Source organism: Corvus brachyrhynchos, unplaced genomic scaffold, assembly GCF_000691975.1.
Source record: "Corvus brachyrhynchos isolate BGI_N302 unplaced genomic scaffold, ASM69197v1 scaffold115, whole genome shotgun sequence".
Taxonomy (NCBI): domain Eukaryota; kingdom Metazoa; phylum Chordata; class Aves; order Passeriformes; family Corvidae; genus Corvus; species Corvus brachyrhynchos.
The window spans coordinates 12105244-12131694 of record NW_008239553.1 but is presented as its reverse complement, the minus strand read 5'-3'; the positions used below and the strand labels follow the sequence as shown (position 1 = coordinate 12131694).

The 26451-nt window shown below is 44.4% G+C and overlaps 1 protein-coding gene across 4 annotated transcripts in view; it reads left to right on the top strand.

The window, feature by feature from the left end:
- Positions 1–6: 6 nt before the first annotated feature.
- PLEKHD1 (pleckstrin homology and coiled-coil domain containing D1) overlaps positions 7–26451 on the top strand; it is a 39634-nt gene continuing 13189 nt past the window's right edge. For 2 of the 4 annotated variants that reach the window (XM_008639520.2, XM_017741748.1), the window contains exons 1-5: positions 7–10761; positions 18195–18288; positions 19216–19305; positions 19815–19891; positions 24668–24759. In XM_008639520.2, the coding sequence (XP_008637742.1) occupies positions 10613–10761; positions 18195–18288; positions 19216–19305; positions 19815–19891; positions 24668–24759 (502 nt within the window). In that variant the 5' untranslated portion in view covers positions 7–10612. The remainder of the gene's footprint in view (positions 10762–18194; positions 18289–19215; positions 19306–19814; positions 19892–24667; positions 24760–26451) is intronic. The other 2 variants (XM_017741747.1, XM_017741749.1) reach the window with 2 other exon arrangements.

The following is a 26451-nucleotide window of genomic DNA, read 5'->3' as shown; positions in this document are numbered from 1 at the left end:
TGCTTTTTTTGTTCCTTATTTAAAGAAGGGAAGTATTTCTTTTTCAGTACTCAATGGCAGATGCAGAAGCTGCACTGACATTAATTTAAGTAAGGATGGCAGAGCTGTCACACCAAGACAGGATTTTTTTATTGTTGTGGCTTGTCAGATGGCTGGGTGTTAGACACAGAAAACCCACTGTTGACTAAGAACCATTTCCAGGTGGATTATATAGAAGGCTAATCTTACCCGAGAGGCCCAGGAAAACCACCGTGTTTATTCAGGAACTAGTTCAGAGCCTTCAAAGAGCTTTTGACAGTAGCAGATGTGTCCATGTGGTATCAGCTGATTGCAGAAAAGAGAAAGATGATGTGGAATAAATGTTCCTGCTGCTGCCTTCACGTTCTGTGCTGGGACTTGGGGAAAAGAAAAGAGAAGTATACTTGTATTCTTTTGAGGGTGGAAGGAGGAGGAGTGATTGCAGTATGGTGGGAAAATTTATGATGAATATCAGATTCTTTATCACAAATTTCAGACTCCTGTTCACATCAAACTTCTTTTAAAAATATTTTTTTTTCCTTACTGTTCTTATATCTCCTAGCAGCCTTGGCTTTCCAGGGAAAAACATTATGTGGTCATTGCTGTTTACCTGACTCCATGTATGGAACTGTAACTTTAATGTCTTTTTTCCAAACAGTTTGTACACAAAATCATTCCATGAATGGCTGCCTTATAATTTTTCCACTTTAATTGTGAATGGTTAAAATAATATTGCCGTTTTCAATTTGTTTTATTATATTAAATTTTTACTAGGTGCAGTGCTTTGGAGTTGGCTTGTCATTTACTGCATGGGGTTTTGTGACAGCTGTGACAGAAAGAAATGACATTGTTAAATGGGGATGCAAGCGATGCAGACAGTACATTTTATTTTTGTGGGAAGGTGTTTGCTGCTTTTCTTCATGATGTCTGAGCACCTCCTGCAAACCTGGAATGTGAAACTGCATCTTGGGGGGCAGCGTAGCAGGTGGCTTTGGATATGGCTATTAATGTGTTCAGAGGTATTAATGCAGAGATGATGTGACAGCTCTGCTTGAGCGGGGCGTTTGGCAACTTGTGTCTCTCACAGAGTATTTAGGAGTTGGCATTGCCCTGAAGCTGTCTCCTCCTGCACCCCCAGGGAAATCTCTGGAGCTTCCAAAGCTGAGACCTCTTTGGAGGGCAACAAGATGATGGGTTTAAGGTTGCTCCAGGGCACTGTTAAAAGGCCTGAGGACCCTTTGAAGCTACAGGAAATTGTCTTTATTCCATCCAGTGCTCTCAGTCTTATCAGTCCCAAACCCAAAATGCACACACTAAGTCCCTCCATTCTTGGAGTCTTTGTGATGAAGTAGTCTTTCCTATACATGTATGGGCTTCAGTGAAATTTGAATGAAAAGTCAGCTTTAAACCCTAGCCTGCTTTTTGCTCTTGTCTTATGAGGGAAGAGTGCTGGTGAAATATTTCATGCCCCTGTTACGTGGTTTATTGGGTTTTTTTCCCCTCCTGTCTTCTTGCTGTTTTCAGGCACAGAGTCCCAGCTCAGCTTTCCTTGTGAGTGCCCAGTGATCCTACTGCTTACCTGTTGACAGCTCTTCAGTGTTGCTTTGCCTTCACTGCTGATGCAGTTTTACTGGAAGGCAGCTCACCTTCCTCCTGCAGCCTGTAATCACATGGAAGCCTGTTCAGCCATAGCTCTCCTGTGTTTTCTCTGATGCCATGGTGGTCATTATAACGGAGAAAGGATTGTGCTCTTGCTGTGGAGAAAACCTCCCTTCTCAGGCTCCTGAATTTCTCTGGGTTTAATTTTCCACCAACATAATTTTGAGTGGCAAAGAATAGTAGGATATTAAATTTTAGTAGTGGTCTCTGAAACAGGTGCTCAGGCAGGGGTTAGGAGTAGTGCTTGGACAATTAATTCTGTTTTATCAGAGCTAAAGCTTGCAGGGCAGTCAGGTTTTTTTCCTATAAGACACTTTAAGCCACATTTTTAGGGACTATAGGTTTTAATAAAAGATTTTTTTTTTAAATCCTGTAAATTGCACATTGTGTGCTGTGATTATAGAAGAGGCAGACTTTTAGAAAAAGAAATTCAGTGGATTTATATGGCAAGATGCAACTTTAAAGAATGACCACGCTTTGACTGAAAATGTTACTTTACCAGACTTGGCTGGGACTAGATTTAACATTTTAAAACACATGTAGGGGTCAAATACATAAATGGAGGAGCAAATGTAAAGGTGCTTGTGTCTTGCCAAAGTATCTGCCATTGTGTGTACAATATTAGGGGTTTGTAGAAGAAAGTTATTACCACTGCAGCATTCTTTTGCTACTGTCAGGATTTAGGGAAAGGATGAGAATCAGGGTTGGGATACTTGGAATAACTGGGAAGTTGACTGCCTGTCCCAAGGCAGTCCCTAAGGAAGCAGCTGCATAGGCTTTTCAGATCTTTAGGTAGATCTGTGCGGTTTGGGTTTTGCAAGCCAGTGGTCTGCAATTTTGTCTGACATTGTATGATAGAACTATCAGCTGGAGCAATGCAGGAAGGAATAAAGCAATCTGAGCATCTTACACATGGACTGGCCTTACTCTAATAAGGTGTGGGGATGGTACTTGGCAAGTTCCTTAGCATATTGTGGGAAGGCACTGATTGAATGTGGTCAAAAGCACTGATTGCAGAGTGATGGAGGCTGGAAGAGACCTCCAGAGGTCAAATAACACCTTGGCTCAAGCAGGGCCACCTAGAACCAGTTACCCAGGACCATGTGCAGATGGCTTTTGAGTATCCCCAAGGAGGGAGACTGCACAACCTCCCTGGACAACCTGCGCTGGTGCTCAGTAAAGCAGGAAAAAAGTGTTCAGAGGGAGTGCCCTGTATTTCAGTGTGTGCCCATTGCCTCATCCTGTAACTGGGCATCACTGAAAATAGTCTGGCTCCATGCCCTTTGCACCCTTCTCTCAAGTATTTGTATACATTGATGAGATTTCTCTTAGAGCTGCTGAGTTGACATAGTGTATAGATGTTCTCCATACTTTCCAGCTGCCCTGTAAGCAGGACTGGGTTTCAGACCTGCCTTTTCAGAAAAGAGAAAGGGGAATGTTGCTGTTACAGGATGAGTGATGTGTGCATTTGCCAACTTCATGCATCCATTTAAGAGATAGCACTTGATGGAGATGATTCATAAGCAATTCATTTAGAAAAAGGATTTTTGTTTTTCTGCTGCACTTGCTGTCTACAGACTTATCTAAGATCCTGTGAGACAGTGTTTTAGCTCTTTCACTCCAGTGATAAGCAATCCTCTCAGCTGGTTGCTTGCTTTTGATTTTTCTGGTAGCTCATAGGACCTGTGTCATTAAGAGAGAGTGTAATCTCTTTATACTGGCTTAACCACAAGAGAATTTGATTAATGTAAAGTCAGTATGAGAACTGAATCAAATGACAGAGGTGCTGTTAAAGCTGGTACAAGCAGATGTAAAGCACTAAGAAGGGAAAGCCAGTATTCTTCCCAGACAGTCTTGTTTTTTTGCAAGCAAAACTCAGTTTCAGTGGTAAAGCATTATGCAGTGTATTAGCATTCTTTTAGTGTATTTAGTAAATATGTCACCGCAGTAACTGGAGACTTAATTACTGTAGTCTGTGGTAAATCCTTTCGGAGATGTGAGGAAGTGCTTTGGGTATATTTATGTTACAAGAGTTACCACTACAAACTTAAATATTTAGGAGCTGTGGTGTTGCATGCTTCCTGATGATTGCTGTAGAGTGTTCCTTCATTTGTTAAGGAAATAAAAATGTACATCAGCATTTTTATGAGAGACTCATTAGGGATGAGCACAGCAGCAAGATGATGAGCTGTCATCTATTGTTCCAGCTGAAAAATTAAGCCATTCTTCTACTGATATGTGCAAGCCTTATCCAAATATCCCTGCAGGCAGAATTGCACAACATTCCACCCTCCTTATCACCGCACTTCTCCCTCTCCTCTGTGATGTCGAGAGATTAACGAACGCTTGTGGTGGATGGGGGTTAAGGAAAAATGCCTCATTCAAAAAAACTTGTAGACCTAATAAAAATGAAGCTGTATCATGCTGACTGACACCAAAGCTATATAGTATTTGGAAAATCTAAAAGCAGATTGAAATTATTAGGGGGAAAATGCTGGTTCTGTATCTGTATGCCCAGTATCTGAAGTGGTAATTAACTTATGATATATGATTATAGTTATGTTGGAGTCTGTGGATGTTAATGGGATTCTGCTGTGTGAAGAAACACTTTCAATGAGATTGTCATGGTTATACAGGGGTGAAGAGGCCTGCTGAAAACCCTGCTTATGAGCCTTACTACTACTCTGAATGACTTTTACTGTTGTACTTTTACTCAAGCATTTCTTGTCCTCAGAGGGTGGTGCTATCAGTAGAATGAGTCGAGTTTTAGGACTGCAATGAATTTCCAATGTTCTCTTGTCTCTTTTTGACAAAGAAATTGAGAGGCGACTGATCTTGAACAAAACTTTGTACCCCTGATACCTGCTCTGTGTAGAGATGTCACGTGAAGGTGACAGGGTACAAGTGAATGACTAAGGCAGTGGGTCTGGGAGCTTTTCCATGTTTATCCCTACAATCTAAACTATGGCATTATGAGAGAAGCCTCATCTACAAAAGCTGTGTGGCAGCATGGCTCACAGGAGACTAAAAGGAGATGGCCCTCTTAGCCTGCTGTATGTTGCAGAGAGCAATGTCTTCAATGTCCTTCCTTGCCAGGCAGTTTTTCTTTCATCTGGCTGCTGGCTCTCCTCAACATTGCAGGGTTTAGAGTAGAGCTGTCATGGTCTGCTGCTATGATAGATGGCAGCAGTAGATCTTTGTGCTCTATACTTAGATAACCACTTGAGAATGTGGATAGGAAGGAGGCAAGAGGTGTCTTGTGCCTGCCCTGTGTATGTGCACAGCAGGAGCCCTGACCTTGCTGTGACTGGCTCGATGAGCAAGACCAGGAAGGAGCAACTTGAAGAGGAGGCTGCTCCAACTAGCTAACTAAGGGGCATTGCACAATGTATAGGGAAAGGGTGTGAAGAACACTGGTGGTGTGGTCCCCGCAGTTTTCACTCCTGAATGAAGTCCTAATTGCAGTGTCCTTGCTTTTTAAGGCCTTGCCTTCTGTGATCACAGCAATGGTAGGTGTAAAGGAAGCACTGAATGTGTATGCAAGAGCAATATTGGTCTCTGTGTGCGGGGCATTTTACGAACTTCAAATGAAATAAATATGTGGGTTGGCCAGTTCTGTTTTCCTGGATATGTATTTATTTTAAAAGTTAAGCTTATGAATTCTTTCCCTCTTGTGACCCAAGAGAACAAAGTGGGTAGAAATTGGGGGACCACAATCAATATTGAAACCTTTGCAGTTGAGAAATGCCTTGTGCATAGAAGTCCAGCACCTAACCTGGTTTTAGAAACTTGGAGAATTCAGATATACTGACTGGGGTTGGAACAGCTAAGGAGTGTCTTTCTCCAGAATGGGCAGCCCTGGATCTCATTTGCTTCTTGCTGGAATTTTTTGTCAGATCTGAAGCGTGCTGGTGGTTCTCTGGTTGTTTGCCTGTTTTAATATGTAGAGGTATTACATTTTCCCCCTCCATTATTCTGCCAAAGAAATGCTAACAAATCCTTCTCTTTTGCAGGACATTTTGGCTGCCCATGGTACCCAAACTACTGTCCTGGTATATGTATTCTTGTGATGTTCTGGATTTAGTACCAGTGTTACACGTGAGGAGCACTGGGAAGTCAAGTTACCTGCTTAGATTCATAGAATATCCTGAGTTGGAAGAGACCCACAATGGTCATCAAAGTCCAGCTCCTGGCCCTGCACAGGACAACCTCAGTCAGATAAGGACATTGCCAGGTCTGGAAGCTAAGCCCTGGGATACTGAATGGTGCTTCCATGCCCTCGTTGCAAAGGCAGCACTTTTTCTATGCTCAAAATTAACGGGACTGAGTAAGCAATTGAACTTCCCCCAGAAGAACTGCTCTGAACCTTGTCTCTGATCTCTTTGGTGGATCTCTTGAGTGTCTGGGCACTACGGGGTGCAAAGGGCAAAAAAGTCTTTACAAGGTTTTGAGCTGTCCTTTACATATCCCATGCTACTCACCTGGCAACTGTACCATGGGTAGTCCTCGACTTTGATACTTTCTATGCAGAAAGCTTCCAGCAGCACTGGCCTAAGCCATTGCTGCTCAGCTGTGTCACCTGCTCAAGCCACGTCCTTGGTAACTGCTGTTGCTGTTGTCACATTTGGGATTGAGTAGAATTATGTTCATTTACAAGCAGGTAAGATGTAGCTAAAAGGAGATGCACTTGGAAAGGTAAATAGAAATGGAGGTGGTGTCTGTTCCAAGCAGCAAGTCCACCAGCTCTGAATGCTGTTACAAAACCTTGGGGAAAGGTTTGTTCTTTCCTGTCCCTCTGTTTGGAGGTTCAGCCACTCCTCCTGCTGTGGGAAGTAGCACTCCCATGGCTGCTGCACTCTCCCACATCCTCAGAGATGGGACTGGGATCTGACTGGCTGGGGCTGCTGGAGCAGCGTGGCTTGCAGACATGCAGCACTGCCCTTCCCCAGGGAGGAAGGGAGTGTGTGGCAGTGGATTCATAGTCTATGGAAAGAAAGAAAACAAGTAGAGCTGTATTTATTCTCTGCTGTTGGACAAGTTGCTGGTTGGAAGCAGCCTATTTAACTACTGAAGCTCCAAACATTTTCTGTTTGTCAGCCATGTGATCACTTTGTATTTAGGCTTGATGGGGGGAAAAACTGGTGCCTCGCAGGAAGCCTGTGGGCTGTCTTCTAGAGGAAGCTTTCAAATGTGGCTGACCACTCTGATGTATTCTGAAAAATGGCTTTTTAGCAGAAATCTTTGTTTAACAAAATACTAGAGTAAATGAGTTTTCTTCCAGAAGAGATCTCTTAGTAGAATTTAAAAAAAAAAAAAAAAAATTATCCCCTTTTCATGCTGAGAAAAACGGTCATTGACTATGGTGTCAGTTCCTGAGAAAACTGCCTCCCAAAAGCCAAGTTATGGGGCTGGCTGATTGCTGTCAAATCCCTTTGCTTCAGTAAACTGATACCTTATTTTCTGTCTTCCTCTAAGTCTCCTGAAGCTGTGCTACATCCACAGCAAATGGTTGGGTTAATATGACTCCTGGGCCATCCACCATGAATCTGAGTGGTTTTGAAGGGCTGGGACTGGTGAAGGGCTTTAGCTGGAAGAGGTCACTGAGACCACGTAATTCTTACCAAGGGATGATGTCAAATGGGGTTATACATCTGTAAGGGTGATGTCAGATGGGGTTGCAAATCTACAGAGGCATTTGACTTTAATGCCATTTGCTGAGCAACTTTTCTTTGAGTTCTGCAGAACAGCTCTGACTTTCCATCTGACACTGAAAATTTAATCATGTGCAAAAGAAACATGCTCTGTCAGTGTATCTCACTAGAGGTGGGTTGATGTTAGTTGTGATGGTAGTTGCTTTTGCTCTATTTGAAATAGCATCTGCACACAACTGTGCACCTAGGAAGCTGGAGCATCACTTTGAGGGGTACATGTGACATTTTCTCTTTGCAAGAATGATGTATCATAAATGAAAGTGGAGCTGGACTTCTCCACATTGTTCAGGTACTTGCTAATACCTCCCATAATTGCTAATGTTTCTCCGGGTTAAAAATGGCTATCAGAACCTATCAGAAGCTGTAAAAGGAAAGGGAATCTATCTTACTGGAAGGTAAGATCTGAATCTCTCCAACTCTGCAGCAGGTCTGATCCATGTCAACTTACTGGCCCCAGCCCAAGAAGCAGTTTGTTCTTTTCTGCATAACACAGTATTGAAAGGCTGCCCAGAGCATGAAGGTATAACTTTTCACTTTAAAAAAAATTTAAAAATACAAGCCTCCTCAGCAGCTGAAGTTAGCCACTATGTGTCTTCTTAAACTGAAAGGGAGCATCTTTGGACTGGAGTGTGGCCTGTGGTGAAGGCACATGGTGTAATTCTTGAGCATGTCCTGTGCAGGGCTAAGAGTCGGAGGTGATCCTTGTAGGTCCCTTCCGACTCAGGATATTCTGTGAAGAAGTGTTATTTCTGTATAGCTTGCGCTGCTGTCTGCTTCAAATGTTTTATTTTTAGCAAAATTTTATTGGCTTGATGTGTAGGAAAAATAAAGACAACATATTAGCAAAATAATTGCCATACCAGTGCAGCCTTTTGCTCCACAGAAAGGTTTTCTTATTAAAGCTCCAGTGCTTTCTCTCAAGGATGTACAACTGTGTTTCCCCTTCATTAGATTAGTACACACATAAAGGAAATGTTAAAAGAGCCACTTTTACTACAGATTACTGTGTCCTGACACCAGCAGTTAGAAAATTCACCTTGCTGCTCTCTACTGCCCTAGCATTACTGGCCTGTCACTTGACAAAAGCAAGTTGCTCTTTTCCCTGGACTGTTGACTTTAAAGAATTTGCTGTAAATAGTCAGTGCCTTGCTTGTCTTAGAGGCCTGCAGAGGAAAAAAAAAAAATCTCACTTTTTGATGTTCAAAGCCAGAAACCTCTTTACTCCCTTGGTCTGTATAAGGTAAAAATAAGTAAAGAATGAAAAATAAGTAAAGGATGAAAATCTATTTCTCCTCACCTCAGGTCACTGCTGTCAGATCTTTGCATTGTTGGTGCAGTACAATGGCAGGGGCATTAGATCATCTATCTTTATGTGGGAGCTCTGTGGCTTTTCACTGCACATTTATAGAGTAAAGTGAGGCCATAGGGCCCAGAATAATTTTTACCCTTTGTGCAACATAATTTGAGAGAAAATTTTCCCTCTCCTGATTATGAGTAGTATTTCCTTCTTAGTGCTGTGTATGGAATGGTGTCTATAGCATTAATGCTTCTCTTCTGCAGTGCAGTGTTATATTCAAGAGTTAGAGCTCAGGTGAGATGGAGGCAGTATCTGCTGCTCTCTTCTCCACCCTCTGCCTCAATAGCACTCTGAGATGGGACATGTCCCATGTCTGGGACCAAAAAGGTTGGTCAAAACCAGGGTGAGAGAAAGTAACAAATTGTGGAGTTTGCTGACTCCCTCATCTTTTGATCAACTGTGACTTTTATCAGGGACCTGCATCTCTAATTTCTCTAATACTGAATGCAGTCTGTGAACCTGAGGCAGGCTGTCTGCATCTCCTCTCTTTAAGATGCTTTGCAAGTGCCTCTGACTGAATAAAGCTAAGTGAGCCCATGTCCTGTGGTGTGACCTGGCCTATAGCACATCCCAGGTTTCTGATTGGGAATGGGAAAGGACCATGTGTCTGCACTGTGTCTCTTCTGAGCAACTGCATTGGGAAGGGCTGACATGCAGCAATTATGGCATCCAAATGGATTCACATAGGATGGCACAGGTTAAATCGGGAGCAGACACCTCAGCATCTATGGCATACACGCCATACAGCGTGTACGCATCTGTACTGGTTATATGATATCCCAAAACCTCAGATGCTTTAGCAGCTAGGATTTTCCCTAAATTCTAATCCTGGAGGGGAGGGAGGACACAGTAAAGAACAATATAATGCTAATCTGCTTTCCTGTGGGCATTACAAAAGATAGGTTCTTTTGGCGAACGGTGTTTGTATCTGTGCAGGGAGAAAGGGTTTCAAGAGCGGAACAAGGACTTAGGGAACCAGATTAAAAAGCTTGCTGTGGGAGTACTAAGCAGGAGATGAACATGGACTTACCTGAGCTGTGTGATATATTCCTATGTGTCCATGTTGAGGCCAAGAAAGAGCTGGTACCTAAGAGGCAGGGCAGAGGCTGTTCTTGCCACATCTCCAAGATGCAGCAAGGCATGAAGGCAGGCAGAATTTTATGCTCTAACTTTGATCAGCAATGGCCCTTTAAGGCAGAGCAAGGCGTGCAGTATGGACACTGCCCAGTCCAAACCCAGCAGCCACGTGAACTCTCCCCAGGTGGGCAGTGCCAGGCTGGCACAGCAAGGGCCCCCCTCTGCCCCTGCCTGCGATGACAGAGGGAGTCCGATTGAACTTGCTGGCTCCCACTCGCTCTGCCCTAATTTTCCTCAGGACAAATCAGAAGAACCTGTCTCCGAGCGCAAGATTTTGGGAATATGTGTCAGAGATGCCTGTCAGTAAAACATCCGTCTTGCCCTAATTTCTGCATGGAGTGCTGCAATGTCGACTGAAATAACCTTCCAAGCTGGCTCTGGTGCAGAGGTATTTTGGCTTATGTTATTGCTAAGAGCTTTCTTTCTGAGGAGCTCTTTCTGGCTCTCTGTGTTTCTGATGTCTGACTCTCTTCACTCTTCTTTTTCCCTTGGGCTGGGATGTGTGCTGTTTTCAATGCATCAGGAAGTAATACGCAATGAGAAAACTCTCATCATCTGTGCATCAGGGAGAGAATTACTGACTGTGTGCTGAGCAGTCAAGTTATTGATTCAAACCAAAGCCCAGTCTCTCTGTCTGCTGGGCTGGTTACGTCCTGCTGGTTCATTGCATTTAATCGGATTCCCTGAGCTGCCACGCAGAGGGGGAGAGTTAGAACCAGATCCATCTATAATGTTCGCTTCAAAATCCAGTTCTGTATCCCCTTCTCCATCCATGGAACAGACGGATTCAGATGCTCTGGACATCAGCACCAAAGTGCAGCTGTACGGTGTGCTCTGGAAGAGACCCTTTGGGAGGCAGTCGGCCAAATGGTCCAGGAGGTAAGCCCGGTTGCTGAGGGATGCTCGGATGAAATACAAAGCCTAAGGGTTCTGGGATAAGTTAAGAGCCTGAGTGCTTGACTCTTCAAGTGCAGCCAGGCAGAGGCTGGGGTAAAACTTGGGGCATAGCTTCCCTGCTGTTCTGAGTCTGCTTTACACATGTGGCACCCCATTGTGCTCTCTTCTTTATCTGTCCAGACCTTGTGCTATGTGCACTTCAGGGTGGGAATAGAGACTAACTGCCTCCTCTGAATAATTATCTTATGAAAGAGGAAGAGTCAGCTCGTGTGTTTTGCCCCTAAACTGCCTTTGTTCTTTTAGCACTCAAAGCTCTTTGAGTCCTTTGGGTGCCAGAGGCAAGGGCTGAGCTGACTGCATGTGGGTCTGTATGTGTGTGTGGTCTGCAGGGGTCTGTGGACCAGCTCCAGTACTGCTGTGCTGCCTGACAGTGACAGCATGCTTGGAACAGCACATGCAGACTCTTCCCTGGGGAGAAGGTGGCTCTGAATTCTCTCCCATCTGGAGATGTAAGGGAGTTGTAAGCTGCTGTGTGTTGTCTATCAGCAGCCAGGAAGTTTGGAGCTGGAAAGCATTTGCCATAACCTTTAACCAAGGACAGAAGTAAGTTCTATAATACTGAAATGGTGGATCAGTTTAGAGTTGGTGTAGTTTCTTTATGGAAATCACTGGATCTCTGGCACTTACCTTTTGTGGGTAAGTACCTCTTTGCTGTAGTCTGCAGTATAGATACAAACCATTTCTAAATCCAGCTTTCCCAGCTTTGTTCTCTGTAGTAACCATAGTGCTGCCCAGTCTGTGAAGATGGCATAGCCTGACAAAAACATTACTTGGGAAGCAGTTTTGTTTTTGTAGCAGTCTTTGGCCTGTGTGTGGGTTTTATTCCCTCCCCTGCCAAGAACAGCCTATTTTCACCCAGAAAAGAATTTGTGCTGATGCTCCCTACTCAGCTCCCAAATATTGATAAATAAATGAATTACGTCTGGAAACTAATGTGACTGTGTTATGGAAAAGAAGTGGACAGAATAACAGAGGGGAAGGTAATTTGCCATGGAGGAGACTTTCTTAAAAGGCTCTCCCTAATAAAAATTTCTTGCAGGCAAATGGCCCATCTCTGCTCCCTCTGTCATTATTTATTTAGTGCTGTTCTATTCCTAGAAGTCACCCCCATCTTCAGCAAGTGGTAAATATTTTAGTGATAGCAGCTAGGAACAGAAGGGGAGGTGACTGTGGGTCAGGGATGATATGGAAGATTAGTTGCAAGCACAGCAGCTGAGGGTCCTGGGGGACCAGACACAGGTCAATGAGAGTTGAACACAGGGAATCTGTAGGGTTTGGAAGGAAGTGGGTACTGGAGTAAAAAGACTTGAAGAGAGGAGCAATGTGTTGTTGGTTGGTTTGTTTGTTTTATCATGGGATAGACTTGCTTTAAAGTAAAATAACCTTGCATGTTATTATAACAAATCGTTATGGGGAGATGAGCAATTCATTCATTTCCCCTTCTTTCCCCCCAGGCCCAGCAACACATAGCTGGTCAAGTGCATTTTTTTATGAAAAGGAGAAGAGATGTTTCCCACTCCAGATAAATTAAGAAAAAAAATTGACTATTGCTTGATGTCATTTGGGATCTGATCTCTGATAAACGTAGGTTTTGTCCTGAAATCTTGGACAACAGTACTACTCCCAGTCCCAAGGAAAGTCTTTCCAAGATATGGGAGATAAAACAGTGTGTAAGGGGAGGATTGGTCTCATCAGGCCGTGAGCCATGAACATAGGTCTGTGTGGGAGATACATGATATTTACTGGCTTGATCGCATTCACTTGGCTGTAGCAGCAATGTTTCTGGAGAAATTGAGAAGAAAAGCAACTGTTTAAGGGAAGGATGGAATCGGATTAGATAATAGATCAAGGAAAAAGTGTCCAGGCATGGTGTCCAGTACTTTGGTGATGGAAATCCCAGGTTTTGGAATTTCACATTGTCCCAGCAGAGGTTATGCAGGGAGCAGGGAGGGATAGCAGAGCTTTATTTTAGTCAGGGCTAGATCTGATGGCACCTGTGGGGACAGCTGGACTTGACTAGAGGCAGCTGTTTGAAGCATTTTCAGTCCTTCCTTTTGCCCATGCAGTGGTCTACTCTGAAGCCCAAATATTTGTGTGCTGCCTCAGGTACTGTCCAAGAGTGGGCTGGATGCTTCTGGCACTGGACCAGTGTGGCTGTGTTTATCTGCAGGGCTGACATCTGAGCATGCTGCCTTTCAGAGCTTGATTTTTGAAATGCCATTAGCAGCACCCTGATGCCTATCTCTTAAAGAAAAGAAGTTCTATTCCTAATGTGAATTTTCTTTCCTTGTAAAGAAATATCTTTCCAACAGAGAAGCAACTGTCTTCTGAGTTTACTGGTACTTTTGACCAGTCTAAGATTGGGTCACTGCTGGAGCGGCTATGGAAAATCATATTCTTGGTCCCTGACTTACGATCTTTCTCTTCCTAACAAACTGCACCCCATTCTTCCTTCTAATGAATAATAAGCAATTTAGTCTCTCCTGCTACAAAAGTTTTACTGGTAATGGCATCAGCCTGGCACGGAGGCTGGAGTGAAATGCATAATGTGCATACCTGCCCTGGATATGGCATGAATAGGGTGCAGTAGCTTTCCAGGATGGAAGTGACACCTTCTTTACTATGAATAATCCCAGTCCCATATAGGAGTGTCATGCTCTAAACTGTCTGTTACCATCTATGTCTGAGACTTTGGGGTTCAGTAGGACAGTGCCAGGAGGGGCATTTGCTTGGTGGACAACTGAGTGTCAGAAAAGCAAGGTGGAGCATGAGAAGTTGAAAACAGGAGAGAACAAAGCACAAAATATGCTTATATCTCTCAGTAAATCCATCAGAGATGACAAGCTGGAAGGAGGGAAACAGCACAGTTAAGAGAGAATTTTTTTTCTTGAACTGTCTGTGGCAAAGCATGCACGTAACCTTGTTTACCACAGTGGCTACTGACAGTGGTCACAGGACAGATGGAAAAGATAATTATTTAGGACTGCTTTCTGCTCAGAAACCCCCTGGGAATCACACAGCTGCAGAGCAGTGTGTGTGTGGAGCACAGGGCAGCAGGGGCTGCTGAGACATCGGGGCTGCGAGAGCATGTGCTTCCCTCTCGTCCTTGTATGTAAACGTCCCACTTGCTGCTGGCTGCCAGGAAGCATCCCCCTCTTCCTGCCGGGCACCAGGGCAGGAGGCAGGCAGGGAAGCCTGCCAGGTGAGGAAGAGTGAGGGGCAGGTACTGTGGACTCTGACCTGACATGCTGATAAAGATCATTTGCTCATCAGTTTCCTGAGCTGTCCCCAGGGATAGAGAGCTGGGCTGATCTCATAGCTGGGATTCGCTGCTTGTGCTCCTGGACCGGTGCCCAGAGAATCACCTCCGGAAGAAAGGACCAGGGAGACTGCTGCAGTTTTATAGTGTAACTACTTCATCTGGGCCATTGTCATGTCAAAAACTTGTACAAAGATTAGCTAATTAATTTAATTAGCCCTCTCTGATACAAAGAGAGCACTTTCCCCTCAGAGATCAGGTATCTCAACTTGTCCTGTAGAGCTGTTGTTTCTGCTCTCAGTGACTCAGTGACATCTGAGTCACTCAAATTGTTACTGTTCCTCTGCTATTCCAGTTTAATTACACTGTGGTTTCAGCGGTTTCATAGTGCAGGATCCAGCAGCAGGGATGGGTGACCAGAGCAGCTGACCACATGAATGGCTCTTGTATTACCTGTGCTGCCTGTGGAGTGTGGCTGGGCCAGCCTGTCTCACCTCTCACACCTTTGCTGCTGCTGCTCTCCAAGGTTTTGAACTCTGCTCTATTTTTAAATTGCTTCTTTTTTGCGTTCTTGTTTGTATTCAAAATCTTCCCCTGCCTTTATAACACTCCCTTTTCTTCTGCTGCCACATCTGTGCCTAATTCAGATACATGTTCAGTGTCTCCAGTCCTCCAATCACAGTCCTAACTGGGTGTCTCCCCCCTTTCTCCCTTGGCCATCCTTTCCCTTTCTGCTCTTGCTCACCTTGCTGCTGCTTTACTCTTCAACCTGCTCTTGAGTCTTGTAACTCTCTCCTCTATTCCTTTACTTGATGCCTCTTTTCACTATGCTGTGTCAATTGTCCCTGGGTTGTTGTATGGAGACTTTGTCCTGAAGGTCATTTAAAGTGACAATCTTGGTTGCTCAGGTGTTGCTTTCCAGGTAAGGATAGATGAGGGAACATGATCTGAACATAAATACATTATGCCCACAAGCTAACCAGATTTTTGATGGTTTTCCTTCATTACTTGCAGTGGGATTTTGTTATTATTATTTTTTTAGCTCTTATTTTGTATATTTTCATTCCAAATCCCCATATTTTCTCTCCACATCTGTGAGGTCAGGGATCTAAAAGTTCATTTATCTGTGAGAGACACATCAATTTTCAGAGATTTGTGCTATATTTTGTTCTTATTTTTGCTTTGATTTTGGTTTCCATTGGAGCATAATCTATAATACGAGGATTATCAGCATTGAGCAACAAACAGTACGTAACAAACTAAAGCCTGGCTTTAAAATCACACAGAGTTAAAGATCAATATCTTTACCTGTCTGGAAAATGTTTCTTGAGATCATTCAGACTGAAAAGTGTCAAACAGGTTGAGTAGACTTTCTCCATGTCATGTGTGGTGTTGACTTTTGGCATCTCTAGATTCATACTTGTGCCCACAGTATCTGGTTCCCTCTGACTCACTGGACCAGGCACAGGCCATTGGGCAGGCAGGTTTGTTCTTTTAAGATGTTATTTCTGTATGTATTGTGCAGATAAGGCAACATTTCCCTCTAAAAAAGGAAGTCCTCCTTGAACTAAGCATTAGAGGCATAACGTGAAGATGCAGCTACTCAAAGGAAAACTTTCTTATAGAGCTAATGACCAGAGGTGGGAGGAAAAATTAATCAGGAAGGCACAAGGCTTCTGTTCACAGAAGAAATGTGGACAGGAGGAACCAGGAACAAGCCTTGTCTGCTCTCTGGAGGTCTCTGATACCTGCCTTGGCCAGTGTCAGCTCTGGGCCTGCTGCAGGGGTCATGGCTGCCTTTGCCATTAATGCAAATATCTGAAATATCTGAAAATGCCAGTCCTTGTTTCACCCAAGAGTGAGACATCAATTAATCTACTCCATCAGTAATGCATCCCCCAGAGATGTGCCCAGTGCCTCTGCTAAATGGGCAGGTGTCTTGTAGTTGAGCAATTCAAGTATGGGACAGCCACCATGGGCAGGGTCACCCCTTGCTTTCCCAGCTGAGGGAATGTTAAATGCAGCTCCTCTGGGAGGTGCACAGGAACAGGAGTCTGGGCTGGAATGGTGGTGGTCCCCTGGGTGGAAGGTGAATAGCAATTGCTCCTACTCTGACGGCTTGCTTGACAGGCTGCACTGTGAATGAGCACCTTTTCAGTCCTCTACCTACTAAATAAGCTCAGCACAGAGGAGTGGTTTTTGCACTGAGTTGTGCTGTTCTGCTTAGAGAGATTTTGTCAGGCTGTGGTCAGGAGCAAGAGGTGAGGTTGGGCAGTCAACCACGATGTCCTCAGGGTATCAAATGTGTCCTGCTGAGGAAACAAAGTGCCTGCTTCTCCCCACCTTTGATTTGAGCATAAACAGGTATAGATGAGAAGATGAGGAGAAGAAAAAAATTGGGGAACAATAACTGCTGCTGGTGGTTGTATGTTCTGAAGACTTCTGGATATAAATATGCACGTGTTCAATGACTGTCACTTTTAAACACTTTGGAGAAGGTACAAAGTAGGTCCAGAGCTTGAGTTTGCTGCAGACTTTCAGAAGTTTAACTTTGTTCTGCATTTTTTTATTGCCCCAAGAGCCCACGGTCTCTGTTTCCATGGCATTTGGCAATTTCATCTGTGTTGCCAGAGCCACGGCAGAAGAGCAAGAGACAGAAGCTGATGGAAGCAGTAAAGCTTTCACCCAAGAAAAATAATTATAATAATTATTATTAATAATTATAGATATAATTTTATTATTCTGGTGATAATTCTCTGCCAGATTCAACATCTTTCTTTAGTTTTTGGAACTAAACTGGCACTGCCTGTGGAGGTCTCCTCTTGTTCCCTCCCAGAAACAAGAAGGTTTCCTGGGAATGTTCTTGTTATTCACAGAAATGCCTTATCCTTTCCAATTTCTTCATGATCTCTTGTCCTTGGGACCACATGAAAGTGATTTACACAGATGTGGTTTGTGAAGTGTAACAAGGCATTTAAAAATAATTTTCACCTTCTTGCTTTTCACTTTCTTCCCAAATCCCTTTCTCATGTCAGAAAATATGTACAAAACAGTACAACACATTTTCTTTGTAATTTACTCTTTTGAAACCTCCCTACTAAAGTTGTCCCCATTTTTCTTTTCAGCTGCTCTTCATAATTTTTGAATGCTGCAGAGATTTAGACCAAATTTAAACTAAGTGAGGTATCTCTCGCCTGCAGAGTGCATGCAACCTCAATTTTTGAAGAGAGGAGGGACTCTCCCAGGAGCATTTCAAAAATCCAAATAAGTTAAAGGTGGCACTCCTTTAATCATTATTTTGAGGACACACTCCAGTAAGTTAGAAGCTCGGCTTAAAGAAGCTGTGATATTTTGCGGCTGCTGCACAATGATCATCAGAGCATACCTGAGGCTAAGTGAGCAGAACAAGGCATATTTTAATGTTACAGATATGAGAAAAAAAAAATTCTATTTCCTTTGTAGTTGTGAAGGTCAGGGAGACTTTGCCAGGTGCTCTGCTTAAAAATATCTCTCAAATTTATTTCTGCTCCTGAGTGCTTTGGTGGCCAGTTTTTTGCCTCAGGAGTCACTTGGGGATGCTAGGCTGCAATTCTGTGTTAGAGTGGAAACACTTCCCTTCTGGCTTATGCTGAGATGGGAGGGAAGAGGGTGGCAGGCAGCAGATTGCCAAATGAGCATTTAGTTGCTCTTAACCCATGCGAGAGACCCTTGAATAAAAGAGGAGCTCTCTCCAACAGGTTGAATTCAACACACGAGCTAGAGAGAGCACACATGTAGAGATGGCAAAAGCCTGTGGTCCTGCCTGGGGCACAGAGCGCTGTCCCTGTGCCCTGTGAGCACACGGTGCCATGGTTTGCCCACAGCTCTGGTGTGTGCGTGCTGGGGTAAGCTGCAAACACAAAGTGCTTGAACTTGGCACTTGCTGTTAAGCACCAGCTCTTGGCTGTGAGCAGAAGTGAGGCACCTCGCCTCAGACTTAGGTGGGAGTAGTAAACTCTTCTGCTCAGAAAGCAGCTTTAGTTAGGTGGAGATTTCCTTGTGCTGTGAACCACAACCTCCATTTCACCAGAATGTATTTCCCTTCTCTGTCTTGAAGGTTCTTCATCATTAAGGAAAGTTTCCTGCTGTACTATGCTGAGAGTGAGAAGAAGAGTTTTGAAAGCAATAAATACTTCAATATCCATCCCAAGGTGAGCAGTGTTTGCTTGCACAAGGAGGGAGTAATTCTGTTTCTAGCTCCCCCTCCCCCTTCCTCCATGGGCCCAGCAAGTGAAGAAGAGATAAGTCCCAATAAGTCACAAAGATCTCACAGGTCCAGGGAAGCCTCAAAAGAGAAAGAATCGCATTGGTACCTTTCCAGGATATTTAATGATTTAGCAGGCATATGACTTCTATTTTTTTTACCTGATAGTAGATATATTCCCTTGTTTTCATGATCTAATCAACTAATCTTGTGGCTATAAAAATAGTGCTGGCAAAGCCAGTGGTGGGGTTAAGAGCTCCATTTGCCTCTTGTTTCTAACCTGTACTTGCACTCATTAGGAGCTGGTAACCCACATGTCCTCAGTTCTGAGGAGTGGCCTCTGTAGCTCTGCTGCCTGGAGCTCCACAGGGTGACCCTGTGCTCTGAGCCTGCTTTTGTCCTCTGTAGTCACTGGAAGCTGATGTAGCACGTGAGCTTCCAAAGGAGCTGATTTCACCCATCCTGGTTGGGGGCAGCCAGCTGCCTGCGTGCCCCCATGCAGCACATGGGGGTTTTGACTGCTGTCAGTGACTCTAATGAATGCACAGCCTCTGTCATGATACCACACTGAATCAATTGGGAGATCCCTTCCTCCCTGATGAAAGAGTTCCTGTTTCCATGTTCTAGCTAACAGCTTTCCCTCCATGGTGAAGGCAGGACTGCCATCTTTACCCCCTTTCAGATGCTGGCTGGGAGTATCCTGGTGGTGATGAGAGTCCCTCTGCTTTTCAGGAACTGTGTATATTGCCCCTCCTGGGGTAGCCAAGGCAGGGCAGTGGCCCACAAGTGACTGAGGGTGAAAGTTCAGCTCCTGATTAGTTGATAGTTATATTTGATTTTTCTGACTGATTAGAGTGCCCTGGTTTATCTCCAGGGTGTCATACCCTTGGGAGGCTGCATCGTGGAGCCCAAAGAAGAGGCCAACATGCCTTATGCCATAAAGATCTCTCATGAAGACTTCCATGTAAGTATATTTCTTTTCTTCTCAAAAGCTCCAAACCCCACAGAACAGGTTAATACTGATGGGCAGAGCTGTATTGGCAGTCTTTTCCCTCCCTGCCAAGGTGTGCCTACCCTCCCTGGACAGACTATCCTGAGAGCAAGGGTGACTTAACATCCCAAGTCCCCTCAAGGTTTTGCTGCTGCTTTGACAACCAACAAGGAAACTTGCACTTTCTGACACCAGGTTTTATGATACTAGCAGACCAGTAGACACATTCTTAGGAGCCCTAGAGCTCGTGTTGCCCTATCAGTATTATTTTTACTGTGACTGTTTGCCTTGTGCACACTTCCCAATGTGTGGTAGGCCTAGGTCATATTTGCTCCTGTGTGATCCTACTTCCCGTGTGGAAGACTGTGGTGGGCTCTCTTCCCACCACAGCTGTGTCCAGTTCATGCCATGAGTGCACAGAGGTACATAAGGCACCAGCATCTCTAATCTGGGTTTTTTTCCCCTCCCCTCCCCTCTTCCAGGGTAACATTGTTCTAGCAGCCGAATCAGAGTTTGAGCAGGCTCAGTGGCTGGAGATGCTACAGGAGTCTGGAAAAGTGTAAGCTTCTTTCTATTCCTTACTTGCTTTGTACTGCTCTGTAGATGTGTAAAGGATAAAGAGGAAGAAGCCTGACTAGAAGGGCTATGGGGAGTCAGACAAGCTCCTCAAAAACAGTGAGAGCTTCACTTCCCTTCTGGACCTGTCCTTTCTCTAAACAGGAATGCTCGAAAACTGATGCAAAGCTTCCCACCTTGGTGTGCAGTGTGTGTGCAGTATGGCTCTCTGCTCACCCCCCCAGGCTGTCATCTGCCAAATGCTGATACACTCAGTTCACCTGCCATCCCTCTCTTGTGCCTCAGAGAGGTGGGACCTGAGTCTGAATGGGAGCCCTCCTGGTCCATTTTGTGTGGGAAGCGAGGTTTGCCGGCTTGATAAAAGTGGGGGTCAGACAACTCCTCCATATGAATTTGGGGTGAAGTAAGAGCAGAACAGGCAAGGCACAAAGATAGCGTGCAGCTGCCCAGATGGCTCTATGTCCTGCTACGAGCAGGGACCTCACCAGCACAGTACTGACAAATAACCGTAATTGTGATGCAGTTCTGTGTCTGCAGGGTGTGCATTCCTTCTGCCCAGATCTGAGGGTGCTCAGACCATGCAGCAGCAGGATTTGGCCTCTCAAAACAGTTTAATTGTGAAATGCAGAGGCAGCCTAAATCCCAGGAGAGGCAGTGTTAGCAAAGCATTTCCAGCCCACCTGCAGGGGTGAGAGGGTTGCATTGCTCTGTGCATTCAGCACTGGTTCACACTCTGCTGAGAATGCTGGACAGAGATTTGCAGTTTGTTGGCCTGCAACACTGCAATCCCCAGCACCCAGGAGCCTGACAGTGCAATGAGCAGCTGTCCTGCAAAACCAGAGCAGGGTCTTTCTAAATCTCAGCAGATGCAGGAAGAGATAACACTTAAACAGGGATTTCACTTTCCCAAATGAGATATAGAAACTTCCTGAGTCTGTAGGGCAGAGCCTGCCATTCAGCTATGAGGCTTAAAGCAATGATGCTTTGCTCTGCCCTTCCTGGCTGCATTACAACCTGGGTGGTCTCTTGTCACTGTAGGGACAAAAGCTGTTTAACTTGTAATACCAGTGTGTGCATGTATGTGTACATGCTAAGGCAGTATCTCAGTTAATTGCAATGTTGTGAGGCTCAAAATTTTGGTTTGTAATAAATGGGGAACCCAGTGTTATGGTGGATCATCCCAAGCCAAGCTCTGTGCTGCTGCAGTGTGCTTGGCTTTGGTGCTGGGGGAAGCTGTTACCTCCCTGGTAGTGTATGAACTGCAACACAAGGCTGTCCATTGAAATTTCATGGGAGCAGGAGTCCCATGGGACACAAGACCCAAGGCAGAGGTCTGCCACCCCCTTGGCATGAGCAGCCTTGGCCACTACAGAGGAAAAGTGACAGAGTTAGTTAGCCCTTGAGCAGTTTGGAGATTTTTATTGAATAGCACAGGTCTGCACTTGCGTCCACCAATGTTAAGCTCAACTATTGCCAAGGGCAATAATTTGGGACCAAGTTCATCCTTCAGGTGTGTGTGGGAGGGAAGGAGGAAGGCAGCACAACTCGGGAGAGGTACTCACAAGTAAGCCCTGCACTGCTGCATTTGTCACAGAGCCAGCCTTTTCTCTAGTCCATGCTTCAATATTCCAGCAGTAGCATTTAGAACAGAAGTAGAGAGGGGCTGCTATCATACAGCAGACCACCTGCACCTAGCTGAAAATCTGCCTGAGACACCTTCCCTCCCCTCTCTGCTTCTGTTCCTGCATCAGAGAGTGGTGCAGCTCCAGTGCCAGTCTCATCAGTGCTGATGGTAGCCTGCATGTGAGGAAAAGCACAGATTATGTGATTTAACGGGGTCAGGTTGGGAGCTAAACAGCAGTCAGAAAGGCCAGCATGGGCCAGTAAATTCATCTGCAGTGAATAGAAAAGCTAAAAGAACACAGTTGAATTATTCTAGGCAACCTGTTATAATCCTTTTGTTCCTAGATGGACATTGTACTGCCAGTGGTACCGCAGCACTTAGTTGTGATCATCCTGCTGTTTTTATCGTTATTTAGAGCTGACCAAAAAAACTACCCCAAAAAACCAAAAACCCACAAACAAATAACCTCAAAAAACCCCAACCAACCAAACAAAAAAACCCCACAAATCCAACAACTACAAAAAAATCCAAACCAAAAAAACCCAGTCCCAGAACAAACTCCATAGACTGAGATATGGAAATAGGCAAAAGAGGAAAAACAAACCTAGGCTGGGAAGTATCCTCTGTCCTTTGTTTCAATTTTGTCCACTGCCTCTTTACATCTGGGGTGGGTCATGTCTATGTGCCTGCACAACTGGTTATTGCCTCCACCATCACAGTCTGCTCGGTGATCCCTTCAGTTCTTCCCTCCTTTCCAAGTTTCCTGCCCTGATAGGGAATTCACTGTGGAGGGGAACTGATGGTCTCCCCACGATTCTAATGTGTTGTGGCTTGGACTTACCACACTTGCCAGATCGTGAAAGCTTTTTGGAAATGCACGAAGGCCTGACTCCCAGACTGCCAGGCTCTCCTTCCACCCAGAAAGGCTTTGCTGCTGGTAGTGGGGCACAGGGGCACACATACACTCTCTCTGTCCACATCAGCCTTCCCTGAACTGGTAAAAAGTAAACTTGGTGGGCAATGTGGGAGAAAAAAAATAACATGGTACTTATGTCCTGCGGACTATAACATGCAAAGTGTCTCCAAAAATTGGCTGTGGGTGCTCCCAAGAAAGGTAAAATGCAGCCAAAGCTAAAGAGATATTCCCAGTGCTGCAAAAGGACTGGAACAGACAGTGATTGAGATATATATGTGATGGAGGTTCTCTACAGCTTTGGGTTTGGTTTTTTTGTCAGGCAGGGGCTTCCTACTTGTCCCATGAGCCTTCCTGGCCCTGTGCTTTCTGATACTTTAAGCAGTGTAGCTTTTTCTGATGGAAACTCACTTGGCAAGAAATACAGACTAAAGAAAGCTGTTGCTTGCCCCTCAGCTGAAGTCACAGCCTGTACCTCCCTGTAGCTGTGGTTACACTGGCACTGGTGCCAGCAGATGAAGGAATAAACGCTTAAATGCTACACAGTGATATGAGTGCATTTTCTAAGTCACACAGCAGTGGGTGTAGTAACCTTTGAGTAACAGGGAAATGTCTTGTTAGTCTGGGGAAGGAAGGGAGCACTGAGAAGGTGAATCTGTAAACAGACACCTTAGAGGCTCTAGCTGTTTTGAAGCTCTCCATGTAATCATACGATAAACTCTGTCGTTCCCCCCACTCCCATCTTGACCTGTTTGCTGTTGGCTTCTCTGGGATCAGATTCATCCTTTAACAAGGATTGTTAGTGAAAAAACACATTCACACCTACGTGTTCTCACTCAAGATGAAGATGTTTACCTGTGGGCAAAACAGCACCTTTTAAATTAGTGTTTTAGTTTCCTCTCTACTTTAGAAATATCCTCATTAGCTGACAAGAAACACATCTATATGCAAAGAGCTTGGGCTGCTGGAGCTGTGAGCTGCCTGGTCCCTGGGGTGGTGTGTGTTTAATTTATTCGCCTGGCTTTTGTAAGAGACAAAGTACAGGTTGCCTTGAAATAAGAGATTGCCAAATTAACACTTTCCAAAAAGCTACAATTTCAAATGTTTCACAAAGAGGCCCAGTACAGGAAGCTTTGCAGATATTTAATATTAATAAGATCCCTTAGGAGTTAACAAAGATGGCAGAATTTCTGGGCAACAATTGCTGTCCCTGTATGCACATCTATATAAACAGATTGAAATAAATTTTATGTATGTTTTAATGTTATGCATTTTATATGTGTAGATATTTTTTCTAATGAAACATGAATAGAAGTGAGCAGCAAACTCCATTTCTGGTTCTGTTTTTGGTTTGTGTGTCCTTGCCCTTGGTGTTTAATATCTGTATTAAAGCCTATCCTGTCTGTCAACTCAATCAGTAATGGGCATCTGCTCCACAGGCACTTTTTGTAGCTTGGCTTCATAAAGTGTTTAAGAGATGTTGAGATACTCTGGTCCTACAATAACATAAGGTGCTCTTTGAATATGCCTGCTTCCTTTAACATTCCCTACTTGCCAGCATCTTGTCTGGCTTTTATCTCTGGTTCTTCATTGTCGGGAAAAAGCACTTGACTCACAGTGTAGGGCCAGACACCAAGTCCTAGCGGCTTACAGCTTTAGCAGAGGAAGGATTGATTGTTCCAGGATGGATGATGGATACCAGAAAGCCTGAAGGTAGAAGGCCATAAGAAGGATTCAATAAATGGGTGAAGTCTGAAGGGGAAGAGTGACTCTAACAGCAAAATATTGGAAAAGCTGCAGAAGACAATATCACTGACAGTGGGAAGTTATTAGAGTTAAAAGCTGCAATCAGGTTCTAAAGCCTGTCATTTAAAGGCTTCCACTTACATCCTGTTGCAGTTGGAGGCTGTGGATATGCTGGATTGGTCTGGAGAGCCCTTAAAATTAAGCTCAGTGTAGAAATCTCCAAAACACTGAAAGAACCATTTGAATAGCTGTGAGGTATTGACATACAGTTCATGTATTAAAAAAAAAAAAATTACTGAATGCCAGGGAAATTTCTCTAATTCATTTTTGGAGAAAAAATTTAGGGAATTGCTGTCCCAACTGATAAGAGTCTGCATGTTTGAATTCCTTGGTAGTTTGCTGGGCTGAATCCCCTGTCCTAGCCTGAGGGACCCTTAGCTCTCTTACATTGCCTGCTTTCTGTCTGCTCTCCCTAGGACCTGGAAGAATGCCCAGCTGGGAGAAGCCATGATCGAGAGCCTGGAAGCTCAAGGACTACAGCTGGCCAAGGAGAAACAGGAATATTTAGGTAGGAAACTCTTGCTTTGAAAAGCCATAAAAGCCAAAATAGTAATTTTGCTTTTCCTGGAGTTGTCAGTGTGGTCAAGACAAGCAGCTACAGGTTTTCACTGGATGAAGCTTTTGAGTAGTCAGCAGCTGAAATTCAGGTCTGAAGGGAGTCAAAACATGCAAAAGTTAAGGTGGGATCTGGACATGTGTGTGGAGCGTGAAGGAGGAATGTGCTTTGGCCAACATGCTGCAGTCCTGCATGGCTCATCTGTACAAATATCTGCCACCCCTGAGATGTTTGGATGTGCTGGTTTCAGCTGCTCACAGGGAAACAGACAATACCTTTGTCTCCCAGAATCAGACAGCACTGATACTTCTGAGGCTGGTCACAGCTTTTCATGCATGAGTTTTCTTCACCTAGCTGGTGGGTTTTTTGGTCTTACTCTACTTCAGCTCTGTGTTTACTCACACTGCTCACATTGGAAGTGGGAGCATTTACATGGGTTTGTTTGAGGTATCTAATGGCAGTGGCTAATTTGTCAGTGCTCTCTCTGTAGACAGTGGAGAAAGAACAATTGCTCCAGATGAATGTAAAATAATTTAGGTATGAAGAGAGGTAGGTTATGTTGTCAAATCCCCTATTTAGGAACCAGCCTCTGCATGGCCTGGTATCTTGGACGCTCTGACTGCCTTGGGAGGTCCGGTTATCTCTTCCCCACATTGCCTGTAGCAAGAGCCAAGGGGAGAGTAGCTGTTTTAACCCAGATGCCCTCTAAGAGCATTACCCAGGTCTAATAGACCTTCTGACCTAGGGGCTGCTGGTCAGAAGTGTGGGCCCAGTGACTTGTCTGGAGAGTTACCTTCTTTAAACAAGATAGCAGGAATTTGGGTGCTTCAGGTTGGTGATGCCTTGAGCAGGAGCTAATGGTATCTACTCCTAATAATCAAGCCACTGGAGGAGTCTTGAGGAGCTTTTTGCATTTCTGCATCCACACTGATCAGGGCTGATCTCACTATATGGTCTCACATGTAACAGTGATCATAACTCAAGTATGAAGGCATATTCACTCTGTCTATCTGAGCACCATTCACACGTGAGGTGATGGATGGGCTCGTACATGAGGCAGGCAGGGAGAAGTGTTTCCACACCTGACAAAGGAAAAACAGGGGATCCTGAGAGGAGGACCTGAAGGAACAGAAACAGGAGGAAAATTAGAAACAGGAAAGTTTCATCAAAACATTATTTTGCAACCACCAGCACAAACTAAAGGGCTTAAAAGACTAAAGAGGTCTTTAGTACAATGAAAAAAAAGGTGATGAAGGAATAGAGGAATACACATTCTGTGGCAAACAGGAGATATTTGGAATATAAAATATATTTTTCACTGGATTCTTTGGTCCATGACAAGAACATTCAGAACTGGTCAATTGTCATAGTTGTCTACTTTCTTTTGACAGGATCTGTCTACTTCTATATAAGAACTATCACTTCTGCCTCATTAGCCTTACCTTCAATGATCTGTGTCCATCCTGCAGTCAAGCTTTGAGGTCAGGCACTGTTGCTGGCAGCTGGTCAAGGTTCTCTGGAGGAACACTGCTCTGGGGAATTTCTTGAATCCACACTGATTTACCTTCCACCCAGATGGGATCCAGGTTTCACAGCAGACATGGACTTTACAGAAGCCCATCAAGTCCAGGGCTTGCATTCCTG